At 42.3% G+C, this 17,754-nt stretch overlaps 1 protein-coding gene across 3 annotated transcripts in view; it reads left to right on the top strand.

Annotated features, from left to right (window-relative positions):
* The window catches only part of epb41l5 (erythrocyte membrane protein band 4.1 like 5), a 73,975-nt gene that overhangs the window by 29,579 nt on the left and 26,642 nt on the right, over positions 1-17,754 (top strand). For all 3 annotated transcript variants that reach the window (XM_079517592.1, XM_079517593.1, XM_079517591.1), the window contains exons 12-16: positions 2,010-2,179; positions 4,370-4,473; positions 4,730-4,748; positions 6,450-6,492; positions 7,152-7,270. In XM_079517592.1, the coding sequence (XP_079373718.1) occupies positions 2,010-2,179; positions 4,370-4,473; positions 4,730-4,748; positions 6,450-6,492; positions 7,152-7,270 (455 nt within the window). The remainder of the gene's footprint in view (positions 1-2,009; positions 2,180-4,369; positions 4,474-4,729; positions 4,749-6,449; positions 6,493-7,151; positions 7,271-17,754) is intronic.

Raw genomic sequence — 17,754 nt, 5'->3', positions numbered from 1 at the left:
ACACGTGTGTCACGTGACACGGGAATTCTGGGAAATGTAGTTGATATTTATGCTCAATACTATATACAGAGGTGCGGACCGAATTAATATATTGGTATTAATAAAAAAAGAGAACTACGGAAAATCACGTACAGGGCAGAAAAGACTAATGCAAAACTCCACGTGTTTTCCAGTAGTAATCTGTCTAAGGGTTAAGAAGGAGTGAAAATAGCCGATCTACAAGCTCACAACGCGGTGCGAAGCGACACGTTGTGAGCTTGTATATCTTCTATTTTCACTAGTTTGGGTCCTGGGCGAATGTCTAATTTCAAGCTCAAAGTACGATCTGCTATTTTTGAATAGTATAAACAATATGGTTAAAATGATTGTGACGCTATATTAACACATTTGGCTGGGGACCCCCTGTGGTTCCACAGACACCACTTTGATTTGAGAACCAATGTTCCAAGGAACCAATTAAAAGTGTAAAAAGCAGCTGGAGGCACAAACCCTGGACACTTTTCTTTAAAGCAATTAGGCTATTGCTAAATTGCATATCGAGGGCAAAGACGAGAAAAGATGTGCAACACATGGCTGTGGCTAGAATGGAACCAGAGGCAGACATCAGTGGTTCTCAACCTTTTTCAGGCTGCGATCGCATAAAATAAAATAATCGCAAAATGGGAACCCCTCAAAATAATCATATTTATTTGAGCTGGGGACCCCCCACCATGACAAGCACTTGGAATTATAGGAGTAGAGGGCAGGCATTTCGTTTAGGTTGACTCGGTTCCACAGATACATATTGTGAAAATAGCAGATGGCTATGGCGAGTTAGAGTAGGTGTGAGGGAGGGGTGGTGGGGTGGTGGCGAGTTAGAGTAGGTGTGAGGGAGGGATGGTGGGGGGGTGGCGAGTTACAGTTACAGTAGAGTTACATTTTAGACCTTTTGACCCAGGAGTTAATCATCTCTTTAGGGCAGTCTACTGTTCATTCCCACTAACGCTTAATGATAATCCACCAATCAGTTTCAGTTATTTTTTTGCTGTGCTAGCCGACATTCTGCATAATGAGTACTTTTACTTTTGGTACTTTAAGTACATTTTGATGCCAACAGTTTTGTACTTTGTACTTTTTGAATTCTGGACTTTCTAGATTGCATTATTGATACTTCACATTTAACGAGCTGAGCTGCACCTGCACTCACTCCATAAATGGCCAGTACAGAATTAATTCCATATAATGTTCATCTGACCTCATCAAACCCTTAGATCTCCATATATGGAGCTGTTCTGACATTGCATATGTTGATCTGACCTCATCAAATACACTCAAAACACGCTCCATATATGGCCAGTACAGAATTAATTCAATATGTTGATCTGACCTCATCAAACCCCTAGATCTAGAGCTGGCCAGATTAATAGTTTAACTCCCGCTTCGTAACTGTGCCGTATTAAGAATCTGTTGTTTCAGTGCGACCTAGGTCGCTTCTCGCCCTCAGGGTGTCTTACTGGGTTTTTGTTTTTTTTATTTGATTTTTTATGTTTACTGTGTAATGTATTCTCAACTTGATCCTGTGGTAATCAATAAATGCAGAATATAAGTGTGTGAGAGACGCTTTGCCATTCGGAACGATGTTCAACCCCAAACATAATCGTCTCTCTCGGGTTACCTTTTCAAAATTCAAATAAGAATAAAGTAGCAAATATATAAGCTCAAAACTATTCTTTTCCACAAGCTCCAACGCTTGTGCATTTGCTTCTATTTGTGTGACGCTGTAGTATGATCATGTAAGGCTTTAATTTACAAAACAAATGAAACAATAAACACAAACAAATACGGAGATAAGCGGTTTCTGTCCAACAGTGGCGATACACGCTGTATATTGTACATGCAAGGCAGTATGAGATGAATATGTATATTGTACATGCAAGGCAGTATGAGATGAATGTATATTGTACATGCAAGGCAGTATGAGATGAATATTTAGCTTCAAGTCACAGCCTAACCTCCCATCTCTCCCACAGGGTAAAGAGCAGGAGCATACGTTTGTCTTCAGGATGGACCACCCCAAGGCCTGCAAGCACCTGTGGAAGTGTGCTGTGGAGCACCATGCGTTCTTCAGGCTGAGGGGACCGGTGCAGAAGAACTCGGCCCGCTCCGGCTTCATTCGCATGGGCTCACGGTTCAGATACAGGTGACGCACACCCATACTTACAATTTAGGTGTTCAGCAAACGCTCTTAATCCAGAGCGATTTACAGTAGGCAAGGCAATACATCAAATGCATAGAAATGGTAATCTAGGATCATAGGTAAACCAAGAATATATAATCAGTCTAAGCATTATAATGTAAAAAAGAAAGAAAAAAACCATTGGAACTATACAAACTATAGGATGCCAGGTCAACGAATGAACCTAAATATCTAAATGTTAACTGTCTGCAATGTTGTCACGGCTAGGGCAAATGCTACGTGCTAAAGTGGAGTCTGAATAGGCGAGTCTTCAGATTACGGCGGGAAATGTTGGAGAGAGTCTGCAGTTCCAACTGCAATGGGGAGTTTGTCAATGGGGAGCCAGAAGTGAGGTTCTGACAGCTTCTTGTTGCACGCATATACTTATTATTTAATGCCACATTTGACCCATAAACCCATAAACATTTCCTATAAATTAGGGGTTCAGACGTGGGATGAGTTTAGAAAAGCTTGTTGTCGTCTAGATTCAAATACTGTACTCATTCACATAACATATAAAGTCAGGCTACATGGTGGAGAAATTCGACTCCTTTTTCGATGCTGTTTTCTGTCATACACACACATGCGAGACAGATTCTTCCTCAAACATGGCATACCCATTTGGCGTGTGCTGGTCTTGTGCAGACACTAATCCACTCACAGTAGCTTAGACATTATCAGTCTAAAACTCTACATTGTCAAACATACTGCAGCGGAACACTCTGTGTTTAAACATTAGCCAGTTGGATAAGCAGTGGCAGCCTCTCTCTCTCTCTCTCTCTCTCTGTCTCTCTCTCTGTCTCTCTCTCTGTCTCTCTGTGTGTGCTGTTGTTAGTTTAACTGTAGGGTTTGTTCCTGAGAGGTCATCGCTTGGATGGACATGGAGTTCACTGGGGGTCATCTGGACTGCCTGTTTGGTCACGTCCAGCGATACTGTACTTAACTGTACATTGCTAGATCTGCTCTGTCTGTGCACAAGCACTCTGTGAGATTGCACAGAGCCTTCTGCAGCAGTCAGTGAGAATTGCTCACCATTGTATGCATCGACTGAACAGATGTAAAGTTAGTTAGTGGGTAGGTTCTGCATTGGATCAGGATGTCGTTGGGTTTTGAACCCAATAATATTTATTTTATAATTAATATTACCAGTAAGACGCCTGAGGTCGTGTGCACGCATCCGCCTGGGTGACAGCAGACTGCTCGGCGAGCGCTGGTGCTTTGGAATAGCCTGGTTAATAAACCAGACCGAATCAGCCGTTGGCAAAAAAAATGTTGCCTGCCAGCGGATTAGGGTCTGGCGAGGCTCAGTAGCACGCCTCTTTCCTACAACCGAGAACAGGTCGGGCCAATCGGGACACGGTATGCAATATGGGCGGGCTTTGGTACAGTGACGTTCAATGCTTGAGACCTTTGACTGACAGTAGCTCTGACCAATTGCGTCAAAGAGAAAATGTTTGAACCCGCCCCCCGGGAAATGAAATCCAAGTGGAGCCAGCCCAGACTAATATACCGCGACAGTGTTGTGTGATATTAGTCTGGCTTATTAGCCAGGCTAGCTTTGGAATGGGGGGTCAGAATTATGTACTGGTCATATATGGAGCGTGTCTTGAGTGTACAGGGTTTGATGAGGTCAGATCAACATATGGAATGTCAGAACAGGTCAACTCCATATATGGAGATCTAAGAGTGGCAGTGGGTTTAGTGTCTTGAGTGTACAGGCTGCACTAATAACTTTGGGGCAGGCCTGTCTAGAGTTTAAATGGACAGGTATCAGTCAAAAGGGAGACATCGAAGAGGAAGGATGGATGGGGAAGAATCAACATATGGAATGTCTACAGGTCAGCTCCATATATGGAGATCTAAGGGTTTGAGGTCAGATGTAGAGTTGCTGGCCAATAATGATGACATCAGGGATCTCCATATATGGGCTTATTATTGATGACATCAGGCCAGGGATCTCCCTCCATGAGGATGTCACATGATGTCACACCCTTTCACCTGGGGTGACCAACCAACCAACACACTGACGGGAAATGCACAATTCCATAGTTAACTACGACCTTCGGTCGCAATTGGAATAAGCTTATGGAACGTTTTTATATGAATGCCCTGTAATTTAAGATGACTGTGCGTGTGTGTGTTGCGTGTGCACAGTGGGAAGACGGAATACCAGACCACCAAGGCCAACAAAGCGCGGCGGTCAGCCTCCTTCGAGAGGCGGCCCAGTCGACGCTATTCCAGAAGAACCATGCAGAGAGGTGAGCTGCTCATACATCCCACAGAAGTCTTGAAAAGTAATAGTTTTGGACATAATTATGAGGTTTCCACCCGGCAGAGACGATACAGGCACTTTATACACACACATGCATGTGAGCGCACACACACACACACACACACACACACACATAGGACACGGGATTTCCCATCTTATCATTATTTTATGACCACGCTCTAGTAGTGCTTATCTGTGGAATTGAAACTCACTGTTTGTTCTCTCTCTGTGTTTTTTTGCAGGTCCACACAAACCCTACGAGTGAGTACCCTGCTATCTGAACACAGTGTTATGGGAACAGAACTGTTATGACTATATAAACATCACATATCTTTTTTAATTTTTAATTTTGGCCCTTAGCCCCTTACAGTCAATACTGTGTAAATGGTTTCAATTAAACAAAATTGATTTTGGATAATCTTGTCGCGGAAATTACGCTGGTACCGGAAATGTATTCATTCATGTGTTTTTACACGTTTCCGACAACTTTGAGCGGTACTTTCATATAGACGCAGTAATGACAACGGAGCCATAAGGGGTGTTGCCAAAAAGACAACTAAAATTAATGTTACAGAGTATGACTTTACTCTCTCTCTCTCTCTCTGCATTGTTGCAAAAAAGAGCCAATATATAAGCTCACAACAAAACACCTGAATGTTTGTCCTATGTATGCCTACTATGACGTGCCCAGAATTTGGAGGCCAGGGTTCATTTGGTTAAAGTTTCCCAAACAGTGGGCCGGGGCCCATTTGTGGCTCGCAGACAAAAAAAAATTATCGTTCACTTTTTTGTTGTTGTTTCCTACATTTTGTTTTTAATATTATTTTAAAACATTATTTATTTAAAAACAATGAATTCAATTCAGTCAATGGTTTTTCAAAATTAATTTAATCAATAATAAAATAAAACTAATTTTATATTTTGGGTCCCAGGCAAATGTCTCATTTCTCAAATGCACGTAAACGGAGCATTTTGTGTGTTGAAAAATGAGTCTTGGCTCACCTCTTTCTGAACGTGTCAATATGACTGTCCAAGATGATTACAGTATGAATTCATTAAGTGAGCTTAATCTTATAAGCCAGTAATTGCACACATGGCCATAAGAAGAGACAAATCATCAAAACAACGTGTGTGTGTGTGTGTGTGTGTGTGTGTGTGTGTGTGTGTGTGTGTGTGTGTGTGTGTGTGTGTGTGTGTGTGTGTGTGTGTGTGTGTGTGTGTGTGTGTGTGTGTGTGTGTGTGTGTGTGTGTGTGTGTGTGTGTGTGTCAGAGATAATTCCTTTTGTCTACAGTATAAGTGCAAGACGTGTCATGATCAATCTTATTCAGATCTCTAGTGCACACACACACACACACAGTCATCCAGCCATCATAAGACCCAGCTATAATCTTGTTACTAAGGTAGTCTTTTGTTACCAGGGTTACGCGTGTGGGCTAACGATGGTGATGTAATTCATACTGTAGCTAAAAGCTCTCTTGGGATCAGTTGAGTCAACCCATTGAAAAGATGAATGGGAGCATTCCAGGGCTATTCAATCACCTTTGATTGCACAGCATTCCTCCCGTAACAAGCCTGGGGACTGTTTGAATACATAATGGTTAATACATTGGCCGTGGAAGCTGCGACTATCCATTATTTAGTGAGAATTCCATCAATTATCTTTTCGATTAATTGAATTATCGAGAAGCATCCCTGGCATATAAGCCATATATGCCTTAAATAGTTTATTCATCTTTTACTCAATTGGAACAACGCCCGTCGCAAGTTGATGATATCATGTGTGGTCCAGCGCTATTGAATGTGTGGAATGCATGCAACTAAAAACCAACTTAATACAACTCAAAAACAATATTTTAAATGTGTTTTTAGTAGCAAATGCATTATTATTAAGTCAGTATACAGTATACAAAAAAGAAAAAAAATATGCTAAATTATGAATGTCCCTCTCCATGCCTCTCCAGGCCCCTGTCACACAACAATGGTGTCAACCCCAGCAAAGACAAGGTAAGGGACCAGACCTCCTGAGATCAGAGCCTGGATCAGTAGGTCTGTCACAATTATTACATAATCTTCTAATCGCAATTATTTGAGATAATCGCTATAATTTTTGAGTGGTGCAAACCACTCCAACAACTGGCTTTGTACCCGTGTACCCGTGTACCCGTGTTTGTTCGTACCAAAAAAACGAGCATGGTTGCTATGCTAGCACTGACATCACAGATATCACGTCAGAGTAACTATAACAATAAATGTGTAGTTGCACCACTCAGTTCACACGGGTGTGATTTTTTGCATAATCGTCAATCGTTTCCATATTGTAATATTTCCATACATTTTCAAACAAAAAAAATTGCCGAAATAGCAGATCTACAAGCTTACAACAAGTCACTTGTTGATGTGTTGTCAGAATGTGTAATGGTGACAGCCCTATATGGATCTCTGTAGGACAAAGTGTGAATGTGTAATGGTGACAGCCCTTTATGGATCTCTGTAGGACACAGTGTGAATGTGTAATGGTGACAGCCCTATATGGATCTCTGTAGGACACAGTGTGAATGTGTAATGGTGACAGCCCTATATGGATCTCTGTAGGACAACGTGTGAATGTGTAATGGTGACAGCCCTATATGGATCAGTAAGTACACAAAGTTCTCTCTCCTCAGGTTCCGTCGTCCAGAGGCGCGTGGTCCGCCATGCCCGTCGTTAGTTCTGTCCCGGCTTCCGCTTGCGGACCGATGGAGATCGAGGCTCTGCCCAGGAGTCCAGGAGGAGAGAAGAGGAGGTGGGTGCTGCTCTGCTGGTTTCGTTTCATTTTGGCATTATTATACACACGTGATTTTTGAACCCTGCTAGTAGCGCCAGGGCTCTCCTCTCATGGATGAAAGACCTCGGTCGCCACGACTGATTTGGGTCATTTGGAGTCCATAGAAGTCAGGGTGATGTGTGTCAACTGCAAACTCTGCGACACATTGAGAGCTCGTAGATAAGCTATTTTCGGTTATTATTTTAAGATAAGAGTATTTAAAGTAGTCAAATGTGCAATACGTGCAGATTGCAGAAGCATCTTCCATAAAACCCGAATCGCTGCGGATATTTCAACTCGAGGGGAGTTGACGGGAGTGGCTGATGACTGAGAATGTGTTTTAAATGGACTAATGCCATAAGAGTGTTACCATGGCTTATCTGCTGACCCCTGGCTCCTGCTGTTACTGTACTCGGGGTGTGTGTGTGTGTGCGTGTGCGTGTGCGTGTGTGCGTGCGTGCGTGCGTGCGTGCGTGCGATATATGTAGTTGATGATTTGTGGGAAGTCGACAGTGGTGTGTGTGCGCGAGCGAAATATGTAGTTGATTTGTGGGAAGTCGACAGTGGTGTGTGTGTGTGCGCGAGCGAAATATGTAGTTGATTTGTGGGAAGTCGACAGTGGTGTGTGTGTGTGCGCGAGCGAAATATGTAGTTGATTTGTGGGAAGTCGACAGTGGTGTGTGTGTGTGTGTGTGTGTGTGCGCGAGCGAAATATGTAGTTGATTTGTGGGAAGTCGACAGTGGTGTGTGCTTGTGTGTCTATTATAGTGTAATTACTGGTCGGTCTGTCTGCTTTGACATTCTACAGACTGACACACAGGTGACACTGCACACAGAGAGGTGCCGTCTGTCTTCTGTCTGTTCTCTCTCTGCGTTTCTTTCCAAGTGTTTCTCTGGCCTTGCGGTTAACCCATTTTGACCTGAGATCAGATTCTAAAAATGTCTTCTACATCCTGACAGTTTTCTGAAAAAGCTATGTTTCTATGTCAGTCGTTCTTCGATTTTTCCAAAATAGCAGACCTACAAGCTCATAGCGCGCCACTCGGTGGCACGCTATGAGCTTGTAGATCTGCTATTTTTCAATAGCTAAATTGACCCCATCTGAAAATGTTTCGTGCCAGACATTTTCGAGATTAAAAACAAAACAAAAAATGATGTTGTGAGCTTGTAGATCTAATATTTTTGAGAACCACTGTTCTAAATCCTAAGAGTTGTCTGAAAAACCTTGGATCAGCAATCCCTCTTACTGGGTCAACCTCACTACACCTAGTATCCCTGTTCCAGGTGTAAACATCCAGCGAAAATAGCAGATCTACAAGCTCACAACACGTTGCAGAATGGCTATTTTCAGCAAGTGTAAACTGTAGTATAGAGGGTTAATTACATCTACACATTTATGCCTCTGTTCTCTTCTCTTTTCTCTTTGAATAATGTATTAGTCCAAAAATATAAACGGCATGGAAGTACGGTACATGGAAGTACGGTAAAACATTTGGGCTAAAAGGATAACATAAAGTCCTGGGGACTCGTTTCCTCCTCTTTTCTCCCACATTTCTTCTCTACTTCTCTTTCCGGTTTCTGCCCCATTTCTTTTCTCTTATTCGTAATCTCTCCTCTCTATCCCCCATGGATTACTGGATTGTGGAGGGACTCTTTCTACAACTGCTTCAATATTAAAAAACAAGAATAGGTTGCCTCTGAGCGACGTGAAAGAGTAAGCATATGTCAGTTTTCTGTGTGCATGAAGCCGGAACTTCAATATCCGTGTCTTGTATTTTCCATCGTTAAGCTTGTTTCAGTATGGCAAACGGTGTATGTATGTGTGTGCCCGTGCGTGCACGTTCGCTCAAAACGATATCCAGTTCATTTTGTGAGTTGTGTGTATATTTGTATATCTGAGATGGTGAGTGCTTGTGATTTGTGAAAGCCTTTTGTTGCTCTGTGTGTGCGCGTGCGTGCGTGGCTATACCAGTGTGTGTGACTGTGTGCACAACGTGTGTGTTGATGCACATACCTCCATTATAAACCTGCTGTGTGTACTCCTGTGTGTTCCAGTAATGCGAGGTTCTGAGGCCAAAACGGGCCTCGTCTGGAGGCAGGCCAGGTATGTACAGTCCTCCAATCAGCCTCGCCGGCACCGCAGTTCTTTTTCTTTTTTGTTCTCCCTTCTTCCAACCAATCAGCTTCCAGTGCTTGATGAGCAGACTTTTTGTGTCTCTGGTTGTGGTGCGGTCTCCTCCTCCTGCCATTGAAAACCCTCCTGTGGCTCGCTCGCTGTCTCTCATGATTGATCAATTTGATCCGCATGACATGCCAACCGAATCAGTGCAGGAAGTGATGTCATGAACCAGGAAGTGATGATATGGTGGTGCTGGCTTTTTGGGTGTGTTCTCTGAGGGTGTGTACTCTGGGTGTCCGGGGTGTCTTTCTGCCTCAGCCTTTTGCAATGAAATTCATCTGTGCTCTCTGCTGTTCGTAAACAAACTCTGACTCTTTTGAATCACCCCCCTCCCCCACCCCACCCTCAACACGCACACACACACACACACACACACACACACACACACACACACACACACACACACACACACTTCCGAAAATAAACACATTGTATAAGAAATATAACTGACTGTAGTCATCAGCAGCTTAAATGTTTCACAGTTTCCACTGAATACTTTTTTTTTAATCTTAAGGGTGACTCAGGCCGATAAATTCGCTGAATTTATCTGCATGCTTGTCTTGTGTGTGCCAGCGTAAAGCAAACACTGCAGACCAGATTTGTTGAGCTTCTCGGAAAAAAGAGGGTTTATATTTCCCTGTGGGAAGGCAGTCTTTTCAATGTTCAGTCACGTGTAAGAGGATTGCTGGTCAGTGCTGTGGAACAGGACTTTAAGACCCTTAATAAAGACGTAATTGCCCAGCACTATATGGAACACACATGCAGAATGATAACGTTAAAAAGTAGCTTTTTCTTTCTATTTTTAGGAGCCTATAGAGCAGGGGTCCTAGTGGCTCCCTGTAGCATTACAAAAAATCAATGGAAATGTATAGAAAAAGAAAGATAGCCGATGAAAAACAGAGGATTTAACAGTTCGTGGACAGAGGCTTTTGCCTTCACAGCCAATGCAGATTGGCTGCCTGTATGTTTAATCTGCAGTGAGAAGCTATCGAACAACAAAAAAAGTAACGTTGAAAGACATTTCCAGGGAAAGCATGCTAAATTCTTCTAGTTTCGTTGCAACCCGGGAGATAATAAAGCTTGGCAAGCCGCATTATAATGCGTACATTTTCTTTGCGGCTCCAGATAGATTTTGGCTCTTTCAACAACTTGGGTTGCCGACCCCTGCTATAGAGAGACAGAAAACATGGCACCTTTACCCCATTAACTTGAGGCCGATTCTACGAATGCCTTCTAAATCAGTGTTTCTCAAACTTTTTTGTGTCAAGGACCCCCCACACACAAAATGATAAAAAATAGCAGATGTACATGAAGCTCACAGCCTGGCACGGTTTCTGCCCAACGACCACGACATACTGTATTGCTGTTATCATTTCAAGCAGTGGAACAGTGGGATCTTTTGGGATGGTGTTGTGAGTGTGGAGCCCACCGACATACAGTTGACCCATTTAGGCCTGACCTCAAAATTTAAAAAAATCCTTCTAAATCCTCCAGTTTTCTGAAATAAATATTTTCACGATTTTTCAAAAATAGCAGACCTACAAGCTCGTAGCACGCCACTCGGTGGCGCGCTATGAGCTTGTAGATCTGCTATTTTTCAATAGCTAAATTATAACATAATGTTTAAAACACCAAAAGGGGTTCCCGCCCCAAAATGGGTTAACGGTCCTTTTGCGCAGATCACGCAAACCTCAGCAAAAAGAAAAGGACAATATCGATGGCCTCCAACTACAGTACTGCTGTGTAGGCTCACAAGTCCTGATCCATAGTTCTAGAGCAGGGGTGCCCAAAAGGTAGATTGTGATCTACTGTACCAGTAGATCACAAAAGCTGTGCAGTTAGATCACATGATGCCCCTAAAAATATATATAATTTAAATATAAAAATGCATCTGCCACTTGAATTAAGGCGACTTGACTTTATTGACATCAAAAAGGGCCTGTCAGCTCAAACCCACAATGCAATATCTTCTTTGTTTTCAAGAGTGTTGCGCACAAACGTCAGTAGCATTACAAAGTTATGTACCAAAAGAAGAAGAAAAAACACATTTTACCCTTCTATTATGTAACATCAGCACCACTATACATGCCACTAGGTACATTTTGTTAAACTATTTTCATGGTATAAAAAACTTTTTGTGGGTAGATCTCGTTTAGCTGGGCAGTTTGAAAGTAGCTCTGAAGTCAAAAACGTGTGGGCGCCCATGTTCTAGAGCAGGGGTTCTCAACGTTTTTGGCCGGGGACCCCCGGAAATGCTTTGGCAATGTCTCGGGACCCCCGCCCCGCCCCCCAATATAAATTGACAGCTACAATAACCTTAACCCATTTTGGGCGGGAACCCCTTTTGGTGTTTTAAGCATTATGTTATAATTTAGCTATTGAAAAATAGCAGATCTACAAGCTCGTAGGTCTGCTATTTTTGAAAAATCGTGGGGTCGCGACCCACGGGTTGAGAACTCCTGTTCTAGAGACACTCTGCTGTAGAGCTTTTTGGCAGCTCTCCTCCTCCACCGATAAGGAACAGTACTGTTTACCAACACTGATAAGGCTTGTGTGACTCAGTTCCTGTGTGTGGCTTTATCAGCAGAGAGGGAGGTAGTTTACAGTCGGGCCAATTCTGAGGTCCTGTTTATATTATCACAGCCCCAAGCAATACTTTACCTTCAGCCTCACTTCAGAGGAAGATAAAGGAGGACGCTTTGCGGAAACCATTCTTGATGAGTTGGGTTTCCCTGTTGTTTCCCGGTCCTATCCAAGGAAAGTGGATTGTTTTTACATTTTCGTCTTTGCCATTTTTTTTTTACTATTTTGGGAAAAAAAAGGAAAGGGGAAAAAAACATTTTCGAATAGTTCAAATAGCCAATCTACAAGCTCACAAAGTGTCGACACTTGGTGAAAATAGGGCCCTAAGGTCCCTATTTCATCTTTTTTGGCGAAAATATGGTCCTAAGGTCCCTATTTTTGTATGTGCCTTACCCCTTATCCCTAAACTTCTTTGCAGTATTATTATTATTATTTTGAAAAACATTTTTAAATAGTTTAAATAGCTGAGCAGTTACAAGCTGTAACTGTCAATGTAGGCCTGCTATATTGCTTGTTTTTTCTTCAAAATGGGGACCTAAGTCTCTGTTGGTTGTAAAGTAAAAGATGACAGACCACCCTGTCGAAGCCACAGAGTTAACATGAACCTGGTGACTCCCCCACTCTCGTCCTTCCTCTCCTTTCCCTCCCCTCGTTCCAAACCCACACTTTGGATTTTTTTCTTTTTCACGAGAACCCTCTCCTTCCCCTGAGTAATGTGTCCGTCTTAGCGTCGTCCTACATTGTGTGATTATAGTGGCCTTGTGCTGGATTTTCTGGGTTGTCATTTTGATGCCAATCTGCCCCTGGCTGCCCTCTGGCCATATTATCTGTGATGTATGTCAGCTGTTATCTCATTTCATATCTCTGCATCTGCCACTGCCCTCTGTGTGACCCCATGCCTCTTGCGTATTTCTGTCAACTGCTCTAGCTCTCTGTGTCGAATTATGCATCTAACATACGGTATCCGTAATCAGACTAGATAACTCACTTATTTATTAATGTAATCTCTTTGAAAGCGATAGACGGCTGAGTACGAAATCTAAAATTACCCTTGTTAACCAGTGGTAGAGTCGGGGTTAAAAGGTCTCCCGTCATTAAAAGTTGAACAGGCTCCACGCTATGTTACAGTAGATGTACAGTACAGGCTCCACAGCCTGTTCGTCTCCTGTCAAACGCAGCAAGCACAGCTGTCAGGGTGGGTAAAAGCTTCCGTCTGGGACTCCACTGCGTTCAGTCTCTACTCTCTAAACAAAGATTTCACAATGCCCAGAAGACCGCCAGACGCATGCCTAGAGGTCAGAACTGGGTCACAGATGCTCTGGAGAGAACCCATTGCTATGCACGTTAAGACTAATGTTCATCTCGCTACACTCGACACAATTTTTGCAACAATTAAATTAAATTAAATTAGGCATTTAATCCTAATGTTCATCTCGCTACACTCGACACAATTTTTTGCAACAATTAAATTAAATTAAATTAGGCATTTAATCCAGAGCGATTTACACTACAGTAAGCATGGTAAAAACAAGGTAATACATCAAATGCATATAAATTGTCATCTAGGATCATAGGTAAACCAAGAAGAACCTATCATCAGTATAACATCAAAACATAAAATAAATCTCTGCATTAAAACTATACAAACTACACTAGGATGCCAGGTCAACACATGAACCTGGCATCTGCACACAGCATGCTATCTAAATCACATTTAAACCTTTGCATAAGCCTACACATAACACAGTGCATGTGAGTACAGAGTATGCACTGTGTTCTATGTGGCCATTCTATATACCCAGTCTCCCAATTACCACTGTAGTGTCTAACAGGGCTCAAATAATAGCTATATATGATCTCATTTGTTTGTATTGTCATTGCCTGGCAATACTGTAGATAAGTGTTGGGACGATTTGCACACTTGAAATCCACCATTGAATCCTCTATACCCACCTTCATTACAGTAGTTAATGTTTTGACTGTTCTATTCATTTTGGAAACTTAGTTATAATACATGTTTTTTATACGATAGAGCCAACATTAGATGAAATGGATGGAGAAAGCCTGATCCTTGACATGACTATGGAAAAGTGGTGATTAATCTTCCAAGAGTTAAATAAGCGAACCTATGCCGCATGCACCCGCCCGCTCGCGAGTGATCACAGATTTAAATAATCTTAAATGTGGACCTAATATTAACCCACAATACTGTATACCCATTTTTAGTCTATTTGCTTGCATAATGGGCAAACTTTCGGCAGGTTTTGTTAGCGAGGTGCGAAAACTGTGAATGGCTGTGCGGGCTATAGCGTGCATCTTCAAACTACCAGGGCAGCGCCCTGGACAGCCCTATCGTCAGCTCACCCCTGCCTGTCGGGCAAGTACAGGTCATGTTCTACTTGCCTGAAAAGTAAATTGTGATAGGTACAATTTTAATTACTATTCATTTTAACATTTTTCTTTTTACTTTACGTACAAATGGTGCGGTGGACATACCTCAACATTTATGCCAAATATCAAATTCCACAGGCATCTTGTGTTGTGTAAGACAGTTGCTTCCCTATTCAAACACCCTTGCCCGAACGTTTTATTTACTTGACACGGGCAGTCGGCCAACCGCTAGTGTCAACCCCTGCACCGGCTTCCCCGATTGGCCACTTCGACTAGTCCACTTCACTGATTGGCTGAGCTTTGAGTCACGTGGTGTGCTGCTTCGCCAATATAAATGGCAGCATGTTAAATGGAACACATGGTGTGAAATCTGTGTGCGAACGAAAGCGGCAGCGCGCCACGAAGCAAAACGCGATGCCCTGGAGCTGAAAATGGATATTCTTTAAAATACATAAATAAATTATTTTCCGATTATCTGTGCCTTTTCATAGTAGGACGGCAGTTCTCCTCTTCCTTCTTTCACTTCATAACCCAGCACACTCTTTACTTTACTTTTACTTTACTTGCCAATGCCATCCATACAGTCTACATTCACATCTCTCCTACCACTTTATCTCTCTCTTTACCCCCCCCCCCCCCCCCGCCATCTCGCTTTGTCACTCAGCTTGCTCTATGCCACTTCTTTTTTTGTAAAACCACATTTTAATTTTAATTAAATGTAACTAAATATACTTTTTTTTGTCTAGCATTGTTTTTTTATTTCATTGGTTTTTATTGCCTAGTTAACTATAAAACAATTTTGTTGGTTTTTATAATTAACTATAAAAAACATTATCCTGGTCTCTCCACCCAGCCTGGTCATCTGCTTCATCTTCAGGGGTCCTCCATCACCACCATCCTCCATCCATATGTCCACCACCACCACACAGCTCCCTGGCTCCTCCATCCATATGTCCACCACCACCACCACACAGCCCCCTGGCTCCCCTGGAGATGGACTCCCCCCTTCCCACAGGACCACCTCACACACGTGTCTCACCCCCACCAGCTTGTCTCACCACCTATTCTTTCGTGTCAGACTTAAGTTGTGGACAGAGGGGGCAACATCCTAGCAACAACTGTTACTTTTCAGGATTCAAATTCAAAAGTAGCGAAACCTTGCAGATCGACGAGATCGACGATAACTCATCTCATTCCTGAGTATCTCATTCCTGAGTTAGGGGCCGTAAAGCGCTGCCATTCTGGTTGATTGGTCAGTACCGAAATGCCAATAAGACTCATTTTACATCCTGATGGCACACAGTGCTGCTATCAAGCACTAATAGTAGCACTGTGTGTGCAGGATATATAAGGTATACTTCAATGTTCCTGCTGCAGGGAACTTCTATATCAGTGCAGGGGTAGACATTAAGGGACATTTGCCACTGGTCCTCTGGGCCAATGACTTTTAAAATTTAAATTTTTTGTTTTTTTACAGCATTCATTTTACGTGGGCATGTGGAAGGTGCATTCTGCTAGCCCGGAGGGTCTAATAGTACTTCCGGGCCACCGGGGCCATTTATAATGTCTTATCCCTGCGGTGCTGCAAACGGTGCTTGTCAGCCAATTAATTCTAAAACATGTTGAAAAGACATGCTGTACTTTACTGCAAGCTCAAAACTCTTTGCGTCGCGCCGTGTATTGAGCTTGTGTATCAGCTACTTTTGACGCTTTTGTGTGACGCTGCAGTATGATCAAGTAGGGGCGTTAATTTATGAAGAAAAAAAACACAAGGTTAAAATGTTGTATTTTCTATCTACCCTTGACCCCTTGGACCCTCTATCACCGAAACTGCTTCACCGAAACTGCTTCACTCTCATTCTCTCACTCTCTCACTTACAGTCGCTCACTCTCACTCTCACTCTCACTCTCATTCTCATTCTCACTCACACACACACACACACACACTCACTCACTCACTCACTCACTCACTCACTCACTCACTCACTCACTCACTCACTCACTCACTCACTCATACACACACACACACACACACCCACACACACACACACACACACACACACACACACACACACACACCAGTATTAATTTTAACAGCAAATGGATGACGTTTTAGTCATAGTTTTTTTTTAATACAATTCCAACCTGAAATGTTTTCGTCTAGTTTTAGTTGACTAAAATATCAGATGTTAGTCGACTAAATCTACAGTTGATTTAGTTGACTAGCTGTGATGGTGTCGTAATGCCTGCTTAGCGATTATTTTGGACGTTTTGGCACGCACCCGCGGTCCACAGGAGCTCGATTGTATTGAGGTCTTCTTTTCACGCTTTCACGATCCCTGCTGATCCGAGCGAGAACGCACGCGCCACTCGCTTTCCGTTCGAAACGTCACTCTCCCCATGCCTTACTCTCTCGCTCTCTCTCTCTCATGGTGAGACTGAGTATTCAGTGTTGAGGTGGCATCAGTGTAACACATTGGGATTGACATCCACACTCAACTCTCTTGAAGGAAGTAACGATAACTCACACACTGTGTGTATGAAGGATTTGGAAGTGTATTTCTCGCTTTCATTTGAATTTGTCCAATATATATTTTGTTTTTTGTTCTGAATAATATGTAATAATATTACTGCTTTACACATTAAGCTTGAATGAATTTAATTAAAATGATTTTAGTTTTTTCTACATTTCATGGTTGCTTCAAAAGAAATCTCGAGTTAATGAACAAACCATGACTAATATGCCTTGATCTAAATTAATGTGCCTTAATTTAATGTTTTCTACTTTCCCAATATGCTATGTATGTTTTTGACTTTGTCACAGCTACAATGGTACAGTGCTGGTTGAGGCCAGTCTACAGTGTTGGGCAGTAAAGTAATTTATGACTGTGACATTATTTCTTTCCCAAGTCACGAGTGGTGTAAGTGTAATTAAATAGAGCACCAAAGTCTCCTTTTTAGAGACTTTTTAGAGCTTTTAGATTGCGTCATATAACTATTCCAGAAATAAACAAATCACCCCGGACATTTTACTCTTGTGGATATGAAGCATCAACTGACAGTAAAAAAAGTACACTTTTATACAAAGTACAAAATAACACAGACGTTACAAATGTAACTCAATATGATAAACGACCCCATTTCTTACAGTATATGAACTTAGTTCTTATATGACACAATCTAAGATTCCCCTATGGGAAACCCAATACAAAAAGGACTTCGGTACTCTATTTGCTAATGAGTACCGGATGTACAATAATATATTGTACATCCAATTTTCTCCCGGATATTTTTTAGCGCTTCTGTTGCT

Source organism: Electrona antarctica (assembly GCF_951216825.1).
Source record: "Electrona antarctica genome assembly, chromosome: 13".
Taxonomy (NCBI): Eukaryota; Metazoa; Chordata; class Actinopteri; order Myctophiformes; family Myctophidae; genus Electrona; species Electrona antarctica.
Note: the sequence above shows the minus strand (reverse complement) of the source record. Positions and strands in the feature narration are given on the sequence as shown.